This window comes from Sus scrofa, chromosome 11 (assembly GCF_054392235.1).
Source record: "Sus scrofa isolate SSC_HxYL_T2T_F1_AM1 chromosome 11, Sscrofa_HxYL_maternal_Yorkshire_Landrace_v2.0, whole genome shotgun sequence".
Taxonomy (NCBI): domain Eukaryota; kingdom Metazoa; phylum Chordata; class Mammalia; order Artiodactyla; family Suidae; genus Sus; species Sus scrofa.
The window spans coordinates 85616105-85634426 of NC_139393.1; the positions used below are offsets into that span (position 1 = coordinate 85616105).

General features: G+C 60.9%; 2 protein-coding genes across 27 annotated transcripts in view; both read left to right on the forward strand.

Moving 5' to 3' along the window:
- The window catches only part of ATP11A (ATPase phospholipid transporting 11A), a 109310-nt gene extending 103662 nt beyond the window's left edge, over positions 1 to 5648 (forward strand). For 6 of the 18 annotated variants that reach the window (XM_084982362.1, XM_021065938.2, XM_021065941.2 and 3 more), the window contains one exon: positions 1524 to 5648. Coding sequence is in view for 10 of the 18 variants with exons in the window: in XM_021065938.2 (XP_020921597.1) it covers positions 1524 to 1619 (96 nt within the window). In the remaining 8 variants the exon portion in view is untranslated. The remainder of the gene's footprint in view (positions 1 to 1523) is intronic. The other 12 variants (XM_084982368.1, XM_084982360.1, XM_084982363.1 and 9 more) reach the window with 3 other exon arrangements.
- Positions 5649 to 11612: 5964 nt separating this feature from the next.
- MCF2L (MCF.2 cell line derived transforming sequence like) overlaps positions 11613 to 18322 on the forward strand; it is a 97442-nt gene continuing 90732 nt past the window's right edge. For 3 of the 9 annotated variants that reach the window (XM_021065972.2, XM_084982351.1, XM_021065959.2), the window contains exons 1-2: positions 11613 to 11690; positions 16362 to 16534. In XM_021065972.2, coding sequence (XP_020921631.1) covers positions 16366 to 16534 — 169 coding nt within the window. In that variant the 5' untranslated portion in view covers positions 11613 to 11690; positions 16362 to 16365. Of the gene's footprint in view, positions 11691 to 12539; positions 12937 to 13733; positions 14268 to 14594; positions 16535 to 18322 lie in introns of those variants that run through there. The other 6 variants (XM_084982347.1, XM_084982356.1, XM_021065954.2 and 3 more) reach the window with 6 other exon arrangements.

The following is an 18322-nucleotide window of genomic DNA, read 5'->3' on the forward strand; positions in this document are numbered from 1 at the left end:
CTGTTCTCCATGGTTTGTGCACCCGAACCCCTGTTTCTGTGGCCCCTCCCCCAGCAGGCAGACTCTGGACGCCAGCGTTTGGTGCACGGCTTTGCCAGTGCAGCCTGCGTGATGGGAAAAGGCCTAAAAAAGGTTTTTTCTTCTTTCAACAACGGTTCATTTTCTAGACACTTTAGCACTTTTTTTTCTTTTTCTTTTTTTTTTTTTTTTCTTTTTGCCATTTCTTGGGCTGCTCCTGCAGCACGTGGAGGTTCCCAGGCTAGGGGTCCAATTGGAGCTGTAGCTGCCAGCCTTTGCCAGAGTCACAGCAACGCGGGATCCGAGCCGCGGCTGCGACCTCCACCATAGCTCACGGCAACGCCGGATCGTTAACCCACTGAGCAAGGGCAGGGATCGAACCCGCAACCTCATGGTTCCGAGTCGGATTCGGTAACCACTGTGCCACGACAGGAACTCCTTAGCACTATTTTTTAACTAACGGGATGGTACGTATTTTAAGTTCAAGTAATTCCTGACAATATTTTTCTAACCTGGTACCATCAAGATTCGTTAGAGGAAGTTAGATAATTTCATCTCGCTGTTTACGTGCTTGAAAACATTTATGCTGAGATGTCAGGATCACTTTAATAAGTCACAGGAGATGCTTGTGACACTGGTTCCATCACGCCAACTCTGGGCTAAAAGTAAATAATCTACCTATGGATAGTTTTCCAGGAGTTCTTTTGCTCCTGTGCCTTCGCAGAAGCCAGACCCCAGCTGCTTGGGGAAGGGTGTCCCTGAGCTCTGGGGTATGTGTCCCCACGCCCACCCCGCAGCCAGCAGGCTCCCAGGACACAGGGGCTCAGCGCTTTGGTGCTGTGAAGTCACCTGACTTCTGCAACGCCTTGGGGGGGATAAACATTTGACTCATGCTTTCGGGAACAGGCTGCGCTTGGGATGGAGGCTTTGTCTTCTCCTCTGCCCTATGGAAGCGACAAGCATGGCGGGCACCAGGGTTCATGCGTGTGCATATGCATGTGTGCGGGCTCATGTATGTCACGTGCATACATGCAGCCGCGGTGGCTCTGTCTCCATTCACCCGGGCAGCCTCGCCTGTGCGCTTCCGCCCGGCGTGTCCTTCCGCGGCCTTGCGTTCTTTCCTTCCGCTCCCACAGCCCCCTCCTTGCTACGGAGGACTCGCAGGGCTGGACTAGAAAGCCGGGGTGCTGAGACGTCCAGACCCGCTGGCCTGCAGCCGGGAGTCTAGTCTCAGGCCGGGCCTCCTCTATGCGGCTGCGGACGGCCGAGGGCTGAGGGCCACAGGGCGAGGGGACAGGGGCTGGGTGGGCGCAGAGCCCCGCCCCCGGGGAGCGCAGCCGTCCAGGGGAGCGGGCTTGGGGCCCGCCGGTCCCCCCGCCCTGGGTGTTGGCCTTAGCTCCTTGGTGGCCCTGGCCTCCTCTCTGCGCCGTGTCCCCCTCGGTCCCCCCGCGGAGCCGGGGCCCTGCGGCTGCAGCGCAGACTCAGTGTCTGTCCTCGCCTTGCAGAGGAGCCCGAGCCGCCGAGCCCCGGCCGACGCCGCCGCGCCGAGCCCCGACCGGCCCCTCCTGAAGGACCCCGAGCCGCGGCCGAGGCGCGAGTAGCCCGCGGATAGGTAACGGCGCCCGGCCGGGCAGCCCCGTGTGCAGTGCGCTTGCCGATTATCCGTTTTCCTCCAAAGTTTGGCTGTGCTGTGCCATTTCTGATAGGTTCATGCCCTCCGAGAAATGCTTTTACATGGCGTGGTCCGTGCCAGGTAAGTGGCCTGCCCGAGGCCAGGCTGCCTGGGCCGCATGCCCTGCACACACACACACGCCCGTGTCCGCCGCCGCCGCCGCCCACACGTGTCCGGTGTCGCGTCTCCAGAACACAGCTCCTCGTACGCGGTTGTGGGAGTGGCTTCACCTCCAAGGTCCCTCAGGAGAGGCCACCGGTTGAATGGAAAGAGGATATGGCGCGGGTGGCCCCGGGTGGGGGGTCATCCATCAGCCTGAGAGTTGGGGAGGGAGATGGGAGGCTCCCGGCCGGTGGGGGACGCCGGGCTGGAGACGGCTGCCCGGCAGGACATGGTCCGGGTGAGGTCAGCCCTCCCACTCAAGGGACCACACTCCCCTCCTCCACCGGCTGCGGTGAGGGGGCGAGGGGCCTCCTGCTTCTCCCCGATGGTGGCCGAGGAAGGGGCACGATCTCAGCCAGGACACCGTCCACACGTCTGGGTCCAGCTGTGTCCTGGGAGAGCCCGGCCGGCAGTGAAGGCGGTGGGTCAGGTGCCATGAGACGGCGTCGCCGGGGTCCTGGCACTGACACTGTGCTTTGTATTCCGACAGACCGAGCGCTTGGTGTCAGGACCGCGTCTGGGGAGTCACCCCCTTGCCTCCCTGTAGACCCAGCCCCGGGCAGCGCCCTGGGAGGGCGGGAGCGCTGGCCCCTCCCGCCCCACGCGGCTGAGACCCTGCCCCGCGGCCCCAGGGGAGGCCGGACAGATCCCAGGTTCCAGCCTTTAGAGCGGCCGGCGGAGGGAGGCCAGCGGCGGGACCCGTCGAGGCGCCGGCCTGGCTGCTTTCTTGGCTGTGCAACTCTGCAGCTACCTGGAAGGATGGCAAGGCCGCCACGCCCGAGCTCCGGTGAAGCACAGCATCCGGTCCCTGCTCCTGAGCTCCCGCACCTCTGCTTTGGGGACCAGCCTGCACCACCCTCGGGCTGCATCGGGTCCGAACCTGCCATCAGGAAGCTGACTGAGGGGTGTGCCTGGGCAGCGTGTGCTCCCCCAGGGAGAGGGCGCCTCCTCCCAGTCCCCCAGCTGCCCCTGAGCAGAGGGGAGCCTGGCGCTGAGCCGGCACAGGGTCCGGGCTCCCTCGGCGCAGCCCCCGGGAGCCTTCCGGCTTGCCGTGGCTGGGGATCCAGGGGGCCCAGGGCTGGCATCTGGCTGTGGTGGTCAGACCCCCTTCCAGCATCCCCCTGGGCAGGGCTGTCGTCCTCCCAGGTCTGTGTCAGGCCACAGGCCAGCCCTAGACACCGCCCGCGCTCTGACCAAGCCGGCTGGGCCGGCCGCCGCCCCCGCTCTGCCCTGGGTGCTGCTGTGTTCCCTTTGGGCGAGGGGGGGAAGGCCCCGAGCTCTCAAGTCCTTGTCACTTCCTGCGCCAGTGTCAGCGCTCTTTCTGGACGTAGCCTTAATGGTCCAAAGAGGAGCCATTTCCGCTTGAGATTCAAACTTGAGACGGTAAAACCGCTGCCTTCGTAGGAACGTGTCACCCAGAAGCCAAACGTGGCCTCCCCGGGCTCAGACTGGGACGTTGCGGAGGGAACACCGCTTCCGAGATGCTTGATGTGAGGCGGTTTGGGGCCGTTCAAATTTCACAGTTTGAATAATGTTTCACCTCTAAGGTATTTATTTGAAGTGGGGAATGAGTTATCAGTGAACACGGGTGGCTGGAGTTGAAGCAAGGCGAAGAGAAACATACCAAAGACAGACAGACAGACACCGGGCTTAGAGCGAGCGGGGGCGGGGGCACGTGCCCTCCAGGCTGTGCCACCCCTACCCTGCCTGTCACTCACACCCCATGTCCTGTGTGTGGTCCACCCCAGACCCTGCAGACTGGTGTGTGCGTTTTTACAGCCGTTTTTAAGAATCTAATAATGGTACATAAATGTCACACCTGTGGGGGACAGAGTCTCTGTATGTTTCGTTAACAAATTCTTTGTAATGTATTTTTTTAGAAATCTTAAAATTGCCTTTGCACTGAAGTATTTTCATAGCTGTTTATATCTCTTTTATTCCTTTATTTGGTAACATACCATATCTAATTTTTGAGGTATGTTTTTAAAGCTTTTATTTTTTAAGTTGATGAAATTTCGGCCACTTTACATTTAAATTCTGGGGAGACTTTTGGCTGAATGCGTCCGTAACTGATGAATGTGAATTTTCAGATTTGATTTCATTCTCTACACCCGTTCCCTTTGCGGTGTTTCCTGCTGCAGCGAGTGGTTAGAAGGCTTATTCAGATTCTGACACTTGGCTTTTTGCTCACGGTTCTTTCCAGTTTCATCTGCTCTTTGGTTCTTAATTTCTCTCCTTCAGCCTTAAAATAGAAAGAAGCTTCTCGGTGGTTGGCGTCCTCTTCCTGCCTGGCTGGAGATGGTTACCAGTTCCCTCGGGTACGTCCAGTCTCCTTGCAAAAGTCTCCGGCCATCTCACCTCCAGAATGTCTTTTTCAAATTGCCTGTGAAAGTATTAACCTACTTACTTTCCGGCCATGAGACGGAAGTTAGGTGAGGGAGGGAGAGCGGAGCCTCGGAAGTGACATTTCAGCCCAGAGCTAAGAGAGTCCCGCCTGACGGTGGGTGGTGTGTACTTGCCTTAAACGAACCGCAAAGCAAGTAATTGAAGCATTTTGCTTAGTTTTGAAAATCTTACTCGCAGCTGCACGTTGATATAAATTAGGAAGCCGTCGTTTCCCCCGGCGGCCCGGACATCTGGGTTCCTGACCCGCTCGCCACCCCCCACACAGCAAGCCGAGTGGGAGCCTTCCATCCTGCTTTCCCCCCATGCACCGCACGCATATCCGCTGCCTGAGGGGACCCTGCCTCCAGGGGTGAAGCTCCTCCCTTTCAGGAAGTGCGGGCCCCGCCTTTAGGATGGGTGGCCGCCAGCAGCTCCTGGACCACCTGTCCAGCATCCAGAGCTGGGAGATGAGACCCTCTCTTGGCAACTCCTGTTAGAGCCCAGGTCAGCCCACTCCTGTGCGCCTGACTGGATGGGGTGAACGCAGACCAAAGGACCCCTGGGGCCCCCGAGACTGCGGGTGGCCAGAAGTGCCAGCCTCTGCAGCAGCAGGTTTCTACAAGCGTAGTTTAGCCTGGCGAGATTGTGCAGCTTGACCTGGAGAAATGCCTGGCACACGCCATGTAACTCTTCTTGAATTGATGGGCATCGCACGTTCAGGGCCACCTGAGGGAAGTCTCGGCCTTTTCCTTTAAAACCACTACGCTCATCTGTTTTGCACTGACTATCAATAACTTAATACACCCACTCCCACTTATCTTTAAATGAATGGTATTTATTTGACAGCTCGGTGTAACAGCTTGCTATGCACTTTCTTTTGGAAGTTTCCCATCTGAAACTTGGAAAACAGGAAAAATGTCAGCTGACAGATGTATTCATTTTTTTTTTTTGTTAAAGTTAGCGGGTAGGTGAATGGGGCTAAGACTCATTCTGATACTGTGTGTAAACAAGCTTTAAGGAAGATGTGCCAGAGCGTTCAAGTCTGATTCTACTTTTGCAGAAAAAAATCTAAAGATCAGTTTATAGAGCTTTATTTTTTACCTTATCGAAATATACAGAATTTTAATATGCATATGTTGTCTCCGACTTAAAATTAGAATGTATGTCTGCATTGCTGTTTAACATGTCCACTCATCGTGTAGTGATGTAATAGCAGAGCCTCCTCAGACATGGGCTTAACACAGATGGAACCTGTAGTTGTTGTCGTCATAAATACTGGACTTTATTTTTAAATTATTGAATATAGTAGGTGCGTTCAAGACTATAAATCAGCCTCCAAACCATAATGTTTAATTGCAAATAAATCATTAACCTGCTCTGAAACATTAAATTGGGATTAAACCACGTCTTACATTTCTGTAAAATTTATTTTGGATGCTACCGTTTTTAACTTTTATTTCTGTACTTAAAATATGTCTTCATAATATTAATCATACTTGGACTTCTCTGGAGATTATGTGAGCAGAGGGTCTGAATCTGCGATGAAGAAGGGAAAAATGGCAGGTTTAGTTTCTTTATAAATGAGGGGGGAATCATAGCAGTTGTGTCTCAGGTCCACTGAGCGAAGCTGCAGGGAAAAGAGCAGGACGAAGGCAGGAGGCCCCGCAGGAGCAGCCGCGCTGTCTGGGCCGGAGGACCCGGCCCGCTTCCCTGGGGCGCGGTGCGCAGAACGGGGACTCGGCGTTAGATGACCTTGTGTCCGCCTGTCCACCCCCCACCTCCAGTGGCTCCTCAGCCGTCCATCTGGATTCGTCCGCTTTCCGTCCAGACTCTGCCCTGGTTCAAACCCCAGGCCCCTGGGCAGCTCCGTAGCCAAGCCAGTTCTGGGTGCCCCCTGGTTCTGAGGGTCCAGCGGCCCTGCCTCCCCAGCCCTGCTGCCCTCGGCCGCCCCCTCCAGCTTCCTGTCTCTCAAGATCTAACCTCAAAAAGCACCACGCGAGTTCCCTGGGGCACCATGGGTCAAGGATCCTGCACTGTCCCTGCAGCGGTTTGGGTTGCTGCTGTGGCTCAGGTTTGATCCCTGACCCGGGAACTTCTGCATGTCATGAGTGCACCCCCCAAAAAACAAAAACAAAACAACAACAAACCTGCCACAAATGTCTCATTTCTGGGATTGCGACTGGGCCAGGGCCCGGCCGCCCCTCCACGGCTGACCTCACTCGCTGGCTCAGGGCTCTGGCTTCAGTGGGTGCGGTCCTACACTGGGGGCCTCCTTCCCCCCCAGTCCCTCACACGGCCCGGCTGGGCAGCCTCTGCCGGCATAGACCACACACCAGCAGCCACGGCGAACCGCAGGGACCGCAGGCCAGTGGGGTCCCGGGGCTGCTCTTTGCTGTGGGTGCAGTGTCCACACCTGCCTCAAGAGACCCGAACGTGTGACCTCCCTCTCGCTGGGAGCGGGGGTGGGGGGGCATCTGGGTTTGCGGGACGCAAGCCCTCTGCCCCCTGGGCCCCCACTTGAGCACCACCTCCATTATCGAGCTTCCTCTTTCATGGAGAGATCTTGGAAACATAATTTCTAATCTCTTTCTCGGTCTTCAAGGGGCTGCCCCTGAAACCGCGTCGTCACGTTACCGTCCCCGGGGAAAATGTTGAGCTTTGCACGTTTCTGTCCTGCGGACGGTGTTGGAGTAGAGCAGGCGCGTTTAATCGGCACGTTTCTAACTTGGGTCGAGATAGAGTCGTTGGTCCTCACCGGGCCCGACGGGCCGCAGAACCCAGAGGCCCGTCATCTTCCGCGGGGGGAGGACGTCTTTCTTACTGAAGGTTCCAGCGCACAGCCGGTGCGCGGGCCTCCCGCCGAAGGGCACCTCCAGTCGGCCCTTGCTGCCGGGCCCCAGAGCAGTTCACGCTCAGGACCCCACGGCCCAGAGTTCAGGTCGCATCTCTTCCTTCCGCGGCCCGTGCGCCCCGCTGGCCACAGGTCCTGAGAGGGGCCGTGCCTGTGGAGGGCCCTCCCAGTCTGCTTCTGAAAACATCAGCGAGAAACACGGATTCCTGGAGGTGTTACTTATCAAGAGCATTCTCATCCAGAGTTCCCGTCGTGGCTCAGGGAAATGAACCCAACCAGGATCCATGAGAATGCAGGTTCCAGCCCTGGCCTCGCTCAGTGGCTCAAGGATCCAGTGTGGCCGCGAGCCATGGTGTAGGTCGCACTCGCGGCTCAGATCTGGTGTGGCTGTGGTGCACGCCAGTGGCCACGGCTCTGACTGGACCCCTAGCCTGGGAACCTCCATATGCCACAGGTGTGGCCATAAAAAGACAAAAAAAAAAAAAAAAAAAAGCCTGGAGTTCCTGTCATGGCGCAGTGGTTAACGAATCCGACTAGGAACCATGAGGTTACGGGTTCGGTCCCTGCCCTTGCTCAGTGGGTTAACGATCCGGCGTTGCTGTGAGCTGTGGTGTAGGTTGCAGACGCGGCTCGGATCCTGCGTTGCTGTGGCTCTGGCGTAGGCCGGTGGCTACGGCTCCGATTGGACCCCTGGCTGGGAATCTCCATATGCCGCGGGAGCGGCCCAAGAAATAGCAAAAAGACGAAATAAATAAATAAATAAATAAATAAATAAATAATGACACATTAAAAAAAAAAAAAAGCTTTATTATCCTTTAAAATGAGCCAAACAGGGTCATAATTTGAAAAAACCCTCGTCGGGCCCGTGTTCACTCAGTTTTTACAAGATCCAAAGAGCGGAGGGGTCTTGAGATAAAATCAGGACTACAACTTCTGAGACGCCATTTTAACACCTTTGCACTTTTAAAAAGACCCACTACAAACAGTCTCGAGATAGGAGTCAAACATCAAAATAACCACGGTGCTTTGAGGAGCTGAGACTGTTTTGGTCGTGAAAAAGTACAGTTTCCACGTCTTTATAAACTAGTGAGCAAGACGCACGGGTGTTGTCAGGGCAGGCACAGGCCCGGGACACTGAGTGCATTGACCCGAAACCCTGCTGGTGCCGCGGGCAGTTGTAGCTTGTCTTACCATGGTCAAGGATAGTGGGAGAGAACCACCAGGGGGCACGGAAATGCCCCCCAGGTGCAGATAAATCTGTCTTCTACCACCTGCCCGCCCACTCTGGCACCTGGGGCCACAGCAGCACCGCGGGCCTCAGGCTTAGACACAGGAGCTGACTGGCCCTCGTCCTCGGAGCAGAGGTCGAACGACGGGTGTGCACAGGCTGGTCCCCCTGGAGGTCCTGGTGTAGACACAGCCCCCCACGCCTGCCTCCACTTCACAGGGCCTTCCCCGGTGCCCTTTCTGTAAGGGCACCAGTCACCTTGGGTTAGGGGCCCAGCCTGATGACCTCACTGTAGCTTCACTGTCTCTGGAAAGGCCTTATATCCTAGGGCGGGTCACATTCCGGGGAACTGGAGTTAGGGTCTCAGCATGGCTTGGGGGAGACTCTGCCCCCAGTGGTCTGGGGGGCTCCACTGGGGCCCTGGGTCTGGCTGAGGGGCAGTGAGCAAGCACAGAGGCTATGCCCTGGGTTCGAGCACAGAGGCATGGGAGCAGCAGAGGGTGGAGCGAGCTGACTGTGCTCAGCTGCCCCTCGCTTACAACTCAGGGGCTGCACAGGGACTAACTCAGCGTGACCTCCACGTGGTTACCCTGCGGCGTGGGCTCCGGGGGTCCCCCCTGCACTGGCCGGGCGCTGAGTCTCCTCTGCCCTATCTCGTCTGTCTTCACAGCAGGACTAAGACACTGGAAGGTATGTTCCGTGGCCTGGGGACAGGGCCTTGTCCCTGGTCAGAGCAGCCAGGGCCACGTGGCTGTGGGAATAAAGCCCAGGCCTGGAGGCCTCAGGGCCCATTCTTGGGGCACTGGGGGGGGTGGTCTGCGGGGCAGCCCCACCTTGGCTTCCAGAAGCAAACTTGGAGGAGCCCTGGGGTGGGGCAGGCACTCGTGGGTGACAGGTGACAGTACCTTAGTCCAGGAGAATAGCAGAGGGAGGGTGTCCACTGCTGGCAGGGTCGGGCAAGGTTGCTGCCCATTTGGGAGCTGGTTTGTCCACCAGGCCGCTTCTGAGGGCCTATGTGCGGGTGGGGAGGCCCCCAAGGCAGGGCCCATCTGGCCCGTGTCCCAGCTTGCCCCCCACCGTGGGCCCGGCCTTAGGGGGCCCCTCTCTTCCTGTCCCATCCCTCTCCTCTGCCTTGTAAGGGAGCAGGGCCCATTCCTCACCTCTGGGGTCAGTGCCTTTAATTCAGACTTTTTAATTCAGTTAAGCTTGAAGGGCGACGTTCCCCCCCACCCAAGGGCCATCAGCACAGTGACAAGTGGGTACCTTCCCGGGGCGCCCCCACTCCTCCTGGGGTCCCATCTCCAGGCTGCCTTCCAGCCTCTGGGGGCTGAGCAGAGGCTGGTAGAGCCCACCGGCCGGCCAAGGATGCCCCAAGCCTCACTCTAGGGGGACCCCCTGGGAGCAGAGGTCCCGGGGTGAACTGTCCTTTGCGCCTCGCAGCTCCCAGTTTGTGATGGTAACTTCCTTGCTCCACACAAAGGCTCCCCAGGCCCCGCCAGCCTGAGCTTTTGTTCTGGAGCTGGTCTCCCAGCCACCTGGACCTGGCATCAGCCTTAACCAGTTCCGGCAGCACGGGCACCTGGGGGTCTATCCACCCCCCCCCCCCCCACGGCCGGAACCTTCGTGGGGAAGGAGAGGGGCTCTGGGTCGGCTGGTGTGGCTCCGGGGAGCGGCTCCCCAGGCCGGGGTGGGTGATGAAGGGAGGATACCTGCCCTGGGGCTGATGTGCTTCAGGCTGGCACCCTGCAGCCTGCAGACACCCTGACCCCGTTCCCTGGTTTCCAACTGGCCTGTCTGCATGGCCTGCAGAGCCCCTCCGAGCAGGCCCACGGCCCCTCCTTCTGACTTAGGAGCGAGGAGATGACACTTAATGCCACCTCTCTCAAAGCCTCTCTGTGTCCTCGGGGCCGCGAAGCCATGGGAAACGGGGACCGAGGCTTAACAGAGCAGGTCAGGACTCCGCGCTGGCACCACGCTGGCTCCTCTGACCTGTCTTGGGTCTCAGGGCGCCCGACTACACCCACAGGCTCTCCGAGCGTTTCCAGTGGGGCCCCTCCGTGCCCTGTGAGGGAGCCTATCTGCTGAGGGGGTTCCCTTCCTCCACCCTCCTGTCCCCTGGGAGCCCTCCTTCCCACGCCCGTCGCCAGGCCCCTCAGAAGCCCTGCTCTCAGTGGCACCCACCACCTCCCCCGGGGACAGCCTGGCCGCCCTGCCAGCTGCGCCGGCCTCTGCTGGGGCTCCAGGGCACCCGTTAAGTGCACCCTGATTTCCGAGGGGCCCTGGTGGTGCCATGACGCTGCGAGGACCACACTTGAGGAGGAGCAGCCGGCCGCGGGCAGTGCTGCCCCCTCCCCTCCAGGCCAGTGTCTCCCTGGGGGCCTGGCTCAGAGGTAGCGGAGTCCCCCCCACAGGCTGCGTCTGGCAGCTTTATTTACTGCCTTTTTGGCAGGACCCCGTTTCTGTTTTGCTCAAACGGACCTCCTTCTGTAACTCACTGAAGCCCAGCTAAACAGTTCACACCCAGGTCAGCGCTTGAGACGTGCAGCCTGCGCCACTTCGGCTCTCTGGCTTCTCCTCAGGAACTTGTTTCCCCTGAACCTTGGAGGAGCCGAGGAAAAGGCAGGTCCTCTCCCTTTTCTTGCCAACGCGGGCAGGGGTCTAGTCCCCCGCAGCTGGCAGCGCCCAGGGCCCCGGGCCTGTCCGGGGCGCCGCCTCACCCGCAGCCACTGCGAACCGGAGCGAAGTCCCAATAGACGGCGGGCCGAGTCTCTCCGGACCCACGCGCACCGGCACCTGCTTCGCGCAGGCACCGGCCCTCCCGCCCCAGGCGCCGCCTCTGGCCACGAGTGACCCTCCTCGCGGGTCCGTTTCTGAGCGCCCCGCAGGTGGGCCGTTTAGGGATCACGGGGGGGCGGGGGGGGTCAGGGTCTCCAGAGCGACGCACGCGGGGGGGGGGGGGGCAGGCGCCCCGGCCCTTGGCTGCTCTCAGCTGCCACCCGGGGCTGCGGACACGCGAGGGGAGGGGAGGGGAGGGGGGAGGAGGGGGGCGGGCTCGGGCTCCTCCCCTCCCCCTCCCCCTCTCCCCCTCCGGCCCCCGCCCGGACCTTTACCCCCTTTCCCTTCCCCCGCCCCTCCTCCTCCCCCGGCCCCGCCCTCCGCAGCGCGACCTCCGCGCCGTCCCCTCCCCCCTTACTCCTGACCCTCTGCCCTCCCCGCCCTCCTGCCTCTGCCCTCTTAACCCTCCCCCCCAGCTCCCCTCTCCCTTCCCTCCCTTCTCCCTCCCCTCCCCAGGCCGAGGAGGAGGAGGGGCATCAGCGCGGGCACCTGCGGGCGGAGGACGAGGACGCGGGGAGGACGGTCCTACGGCCGGGCAGGTGGGTGGGGGCGGGCAGGGTGGCTGGGCGGAGGGCGGGGGTGGGCAGGCGAAGGCGGGGAAGGGGGAGGAGGAGGACGACGGAGTCGGGCGGGAGCGCGCGAACTCGGTCCCGGAGGCCCATCGCGGTCTGGGTGGCTCTGATCGCCTCCCGCCCGGCCCGCGCCCCCGCCCCACGTGCTACCCCAGAGAGCCCGGGGGACGCCGGCACCAGGCATCGGAGCGGGGGCGCCGCCCGTGGGTGTCCGTGACCCACCGGGCCGGAGCGCGGGCTCCACGTGCAGGAAGCCCCCCCCACTATTGTCACTGGCCGGGTCCCTCACACCTGGCCCTCTCCACCCGGGTCCCCTCCGCCCCTTCCAGAGCCACACCCCAGGGACCCTGAGCAGGTGCCGGACCGGTGTGGGGACAGGGGTGAGGGGGACAGCACAGGGCGCGTCCACACCTGAACCCTTACCTCCCTGGCGGCTGCAGGAGGCCTGGCAGCAGTCTGGCTGTTTTGCTTTTCAAAGGGCAGCGGAAAAGTACTCGGCAGTTTAAAAATAATGTCCTTTGCTCTTCAGCTCTAAGGGGTATTCTTGCCAGGTTTTGAGAATCAGCACTCGATTGCTCCCCTGGGGTCTAGACTCTTAACTGGGAGCCAGGCCAGGGTTGGGTCTCGAAGGAGGCTTTTTTCTGGAGCAAGTGCAGCCTCTTGACTTTCCAGGAAACAGCCCGACCAGGGCCACGTGGCCCCCTGCCCCTCACCGCTGCCTGCGGGCCCTGGACAGGGAAGGGGTTAAGGTGACCCTGAGGCCCAGGCCGGATGTGTGGGAATGGCCGTGGGAGGCCCCAGGATGTGTGACACTGGGAGGGGCAGGGCTGCACCACGAAAATAGAAGTGCTGCTGGTGGTGCGGTGTCCCAGCCCCTCCCTCTCAGCGGGTGGGCAGGGAACCCCAGGGCCAGGTAGGTGAGGGGCTGCTGCCCTGGGGGAGGAGGGTCTTCTAGAACGCAGCTCCCAGGGGATGGCTGGCCCAAAGCTGGTCAGGGGGCCTGAGCTCTGAGCTCTGCCCCAGCCTCCTGGGATGGGCTGCAGCAGGAGAGACGGCCAGCCTGCCTCCTACCCCGGGAGGGTGCGCCCTCGTGGGCCTGGGCAGGGGCCTGGGTGCAGCTGTGGCCTCTGTGAACCTCAGCTCTGCCTCCTGCCAAAGGATGTAGCCTCCCCTGGGCCTGACAGCCGAGCTGTTGTAAAATCAAGGGATTCAGGTGAGAGGCTGCGGCGAGGGCAGAGGGCAGAGGGCCTTGGGCACCGGAAGCCTAGTTATGGCCTCCTGGTTGCGCTTCTCACTTGGGGGGGTGGGTGGAAGACTGGTTATGGTCTCCCCGGTACCGTTCCCACTTGGGGTGGAGGTCACAGGTGGACACTTAGTTATGGCACTTGGGGGGTGGGGGCGGACGACCCTTTCTCTGAGGAGTGATGGAGGCACGGTCTCCCACGGAGACCAGTGGGGCAGGGAGAGGACCGCAGCCAAACTTGTAAAGGTGATGGATTTGCGGGGCTCAGCGCACAGAGGGACCTGTGCCTGAGAGGCAGCGTGAAGTCCCGTCCTTCTCTTGAGTTTGCACCCCCTCGTGGATGGTTGCTGGGCTTCTGCTGAGCTCAGGTCACAACGGTAACCAGTGGTCCGAGCTCAGGCTTTGTGCAACTCCCCCTTTCAGAGGTTGGGACTCCCGTTGTGAAAACTGGAGGTTTCTATCTTTGAAGCAGCATCTTGACAACGCGAAGTGAAATCACAGTCACTTAGAAAGAAGAGCTTTCTGCTGATAGGTGTTTAAGTACTTTTTGTAAAATGGCAGAAAACCTGCAGTTGAAAGGGAGGGAGGAAACCGGAGTGTTTGGTGGGAAGGAACTGGCCCCACGTTCCCATCCGGGCATCTGGCCACCGGTTTCGTCCAGTAGTTATCCTAGGAGGCTCCAGGAGAGGGCGCTAGTGGGGCAGAGACAGGGAGGTACCTGCGAGCGGGTAGCCTCCTGTTCCCTTGTGTCACCCTCATCTGAGCTCACAGGACTCAGGCAAAGCCTTTACCTGGCAGGTGAGAGAACTGGCTGAGCCCTGGGTGGCCCCTGGTCCTGGCCAAGGAGGCCCGGGCTGCGTGGGGTGCCGCCGCCGCGGAGGCTCAGCCCGCTTCTGCAGCAGAGAAGCCAGTTGGCGGTGGGGGGCGGCGCAGGGCGTCTGAGTCTGCCCGCCGGGAGGGTGGGTGGCTGGGCGCGGGGCGCGGGGTGCCTGGACCGCCCAGCCGTGTGGAGGGTCGCGGTGCCTACACCACAGGTCCCAGCACTTCGCCTCGGGGGCAGCCGCATCCTGTTTCCTCGGCCTCCCAAGTAAACTGCTGCGGCCTTCCAGCCCCGGGAGGGTCCTGGACGTTCCGTGGAGAAACCAGTGGCCATCTGGAGCCGGACCTCTTGACTCTGTGGTCAGGGCCTCCCCATAGCCCCATCGGCTCCAGAGTCCCGGGAACCCCGTCCCGGCTGCTCGTCGGGCCCAGGCAGTGCGTGGCTTGGGGCTCGGCGTTCCGCCAGCCTCCAGAGCTCTCAGGTGAGCCGCGGGCAACGACAACCACGTGGGCCCGGGGTCTGGGCTTGTCCTCGGCGCGCTCAGGCCCCCCCCCCGCCCCCGCGAGGCAGCACGAGGCTGGAGAAATCCTCCGCAAGGCGTCTCAGGCCCCTTGGCGAGGCCGCTGCCTGGGCAGCTGGAGAAGTCAAATCACAGTGGAAGCTGGGGGCCCCCCTCCCCAGGCCCCTGGCAGCTCGGCTCTGGGTGGGAGGCTGAGCCCGGGAGGGGCGGCCTGGACCTCGTCCTCTGAAGCGGGGACCTCGCGTTCCTGCCAGGGCAGCTGAAGGACACGTTTCTGCTGCCTTTCAGAGCAACTCACGCGGAGCAGCCTTGGATCTTGCACTTGTGTTTGAGCCCCAGTGACCACTGATCCCCGTGGGACGGCCTTCTTGCTGGCGGCAGGCCTGCCCCAGAGCCCAGGGACAGCGTGGCCCTGGGGACGAAGTGAAGGCAGACACAGCAGGCCTTTTCTCTTCCTTCGGGATGTTTGCGTTCACAGTTAACCTGCCCCTGTTGGAACTTCTGAGTAGAGTTTGGAAGAAAAGAGGATGGGGTGGGGGGGTTGCTTTTGTTTTTAGCCAAGGAAATCTTTCTTCCTACTTTCAAATGTCCAAACTAGAATGAAGCCACCGGAAGTCTGTCACTCTGGGTCAGACTGTGCTCCGTGTCGGCGCCTTCTGGATCGCCCGTCTGGCCGGGTTTCTTGGAAACATGGGGCAGGACCAGGGACCAGGGCTGAGGTCCTGCTGGAGGAGAGGGTGTGGGGTGTGGCTCCTTCTCTCCTGTCACCTGGAAGGTCCCTGTCCCAGGGTTATGCAAGCGAGTTTGCTAAAACATTGCAAAGGCCTGCAGACGTGCCCGGGAAGGTGACCTGGAGATGGGCGCGGGTCACGGCACCTCACTGGCCGGCGGCGGCAGCGTTGATAAAAGCGAAGGAGGTGGCGTGGACGCCAACAGGCTGGGCGGTCTCGGCAGGAGCGTGGGGGGAGAAGATGCCATCTCTTCTAGTCACCTTGAGCCCCCGAGCCTTTGGGACCTGAATTGTGTGTCCCGCCCTGCGCAGCCCCTTCCTCCTGGGGGGGGTGGTCGAGGCCCCGAGCACATCGGAGCCGCTCCCCAGGGGCTGCGAGCGAGGACGGGCCCGGCGGCCACCTGCGTGAACAGTGCTGAGCTCAGGCATTGCGTGGCCAGGGGCTCCGGGCTGACCGGACACCGAGGGGCTTCAGCGAAGGGAGAGAGGGAAAGGCATGGAAACAGGAGGGCCTCTGGGGCCGGCGGCCAGGCGTGGCCAGAGGCAGGACGCGCGAGCCCGCGTGGACAGAGCAGCGGCCAGAGGCAGCCCATCCCGGACGAAGGAGGTGCCTCTTTGTCGTTAAGGACAGGGCCCGGCCGGCTCCTAGGCCCCGGGGGCGCTAATGAGCCAAACACGTGCCCAAGGACCGAGTCCTGAAAGGAGACCTTGGCAACCAACCGCCCACCGGAGGCGACCATTGGCCCGGCAGCCGACGCCACGCGGCCTCGGTTTGAAATAGAGTCACGAGCGGTCTCTTTGAATCCCCGATCGCTTCCAAAACTTGACTTAAGTTTCTTTGCCAGGTTTTCACTGGCGGCATCCGCCGCGCAGGTTTGCTCTGGAGCTGGGCCGACGCCGCTTTACCTGGAGGCCGGGGCTCTTCTTCGGCCACCCTGGTGCCGCACGTCTGCCAGTTCAGTGAAGTCGACGGTGACATTAAAACCGGCAGAACCAGTTGCCTGTAATCCTTGCAGCTGGAGCCCACGTGTCAAGGGGGAAATCTGGGTTTTCTGGGCCGAAGCAGCAGGAGTCAGGAGCGCTTCGCTAGCGCAGCGCTTTATTCCGCCTCACGGGCACGAAGGAAGGTTGCTGGTTCAGCTGCGCATCGACGCAGCAGAGATGCGTTGGAGAATGAACTGAATTTTAAACGCACCGCATCCACTTCAGAATAAACAGCGCCAAAGGCCCTCTTAGTGATTCGGGTTTTGTTCAAAGAATCGTCGCGGGTGTCCTTGGGCCGTGAGACCTCATGTTCCTTTTAAAATCTGTTTTTCACTCTGCAGACTCATGTTTGACTGTTGGAGGTTCATCCTGTGCCAGAAAGCTGGAGGTGACACCTGTCCTCCTGAACAAGGGTCCAGGGAGCCCAGAGAGGAGGAAAGTGGTCCTCAGGTGGATGTTTCTGACGTCATCAGGCTTGTCCAGGACCGGGGGGGCGGGACGCCCATGTCCACAGGTAGGCGGCCTTCGCCTTTGGGTCCGTAAGCTGTTCTGGTTGCTCCTCTGGTCCTTGTGGGAGACCGACGGCTCTTAGACCTGGGGGACTGTTTACCCCTGGCTCCCGGGTGCCCGCAGGGGCGGCCGGGTCCGGCTGGCTCCCACCACGTGTGGTGGGTGGTGAGTCTCTGGATGTTGGTCGTTTGGCTTCCTGGCGGCAGACCCGTGAGCTTGGCTCTGGGGTGGGATCAGGAGAAACGTGTTTGGGTCTCAGGGGAGCACAGTACACCCGAGTCCCTGTTCCCAACCTCGCCCTGGGTCCTCGCCCTGGTGCTTGAATCTGATGCCCCGTCAGATTGAGGTGCTGACCGAGTGTGTGCCCGGGCCCCAGGACATGCTGGCAGCGCACGCCGCCCTCCTCAGAGCTCAGCCTGACCCTCACCTGGCCCGGGACGCTGTCTGCCTGTCCCTGGTCACCTGAGAGCTTGCCCCTCACATACTGGGGAAGCGGCTGGCTCCCCGTTCCTACCTTTGCCTGCGTTTAAGTGCCTGTTGCCGTCCCTTCCCAAGCCGGGAAGCGGTTGCCCCTGGGCCAGGCGAGTGCGTGCAGGGACGCCCAAGGACAGGCGTGAGACCCAAGACCTCTGTGCTGTGTCCCCAGGCCGCCTGCTCAGGCTGTGTCCAGGGCTCTGGCCGGCCACAGGCACCTGGGGCGGGGGATGGTCACTGCAGCACCTTGGGAACCCAGTCCTGCCCAGCCTGCTTGTGCAGAAGGTGCCCAGCCTGCCGGCGGGGGCGGCGTCTGGTCCCCAAGGTTCTGAGCTGAGCTCGGCTGGTGGCCCTTGTGCGCGTGAAGACGCTTGGCTGTTTGACCGGCCGGGGGTCCTGCATTCCCAGGCTGATGGCCCTTCCGGCGTCGAGTGGTTTTGTGGTTCGGGCAGGTGATTTTTGCATGTCCATCATTGGAGCCTGCTGCCCACAGGGGCTGGTGCCCTCAGGGCCGTCCTTCCAGGGCCCGTCCCTTCCCGCTGTTGCCGCCTTTCCTGGGAAAGAAGCGAGGAGAGAGCCCAGGTGGGGCGGGGCTGCAAGGCCCCTAAGGGTCCGCTGGAGCCCTTTGACCTCTGACCTGCAGGGCACCCCCCGACCCCATGAGGCCTCCGGCCCCCACCTCAGCTTGTTGGTGGAAGATTGTCACGTCAGCTCCAAGGCTTGAAGCCTGGTCCCCCTCCCGGCAGGGGGTGAGGGGCTGCGGTAGGGGAGACCCCCACCCCGAGCCTCCCCCACCATCCCCACCCCAGGGCCTCCCCCCATCACCCCCTGGCCCCCCACCCTGTGTCCCGCTCGTCGCCCTGGGTCCTGATGCTCCTGAGCGGCTTTAGACACTCTCTGGGATGTGACATCTGATTGTGTCAAAACTTAAGTTTTTGAAACCACTCCGATTTTGAGTGTGGAAAAACGCACGTCACATGAAATTGACCACTTTGCTTTTGAGTGTGGGGTTCGGTGGCTCGAAGTACATTCAGGCTGTGGCACTGCTGTCGCCACCATCACCTCGGAACTTCTTCACCTTCCGGCACTGAGGCTCTGCCCCATCAGCCCCCAGCTCCCGCCCCCAGCCCCCGCCCCACTCTGCAGTTTTTGTATTGAAATGCCACTTTCATAATACCAAAAATGTTAGGAACCGTGGTTTTGCTTTGGGAAAAAAAATGTTTTGAAAAAATAGAAAGCCAGAGTTCCCGCCGTGGCTCAGTGGTTAACGAACCCGACTAGCATCCACGAGGTTCGATCCCTCGCCTCGCTCAGTGGG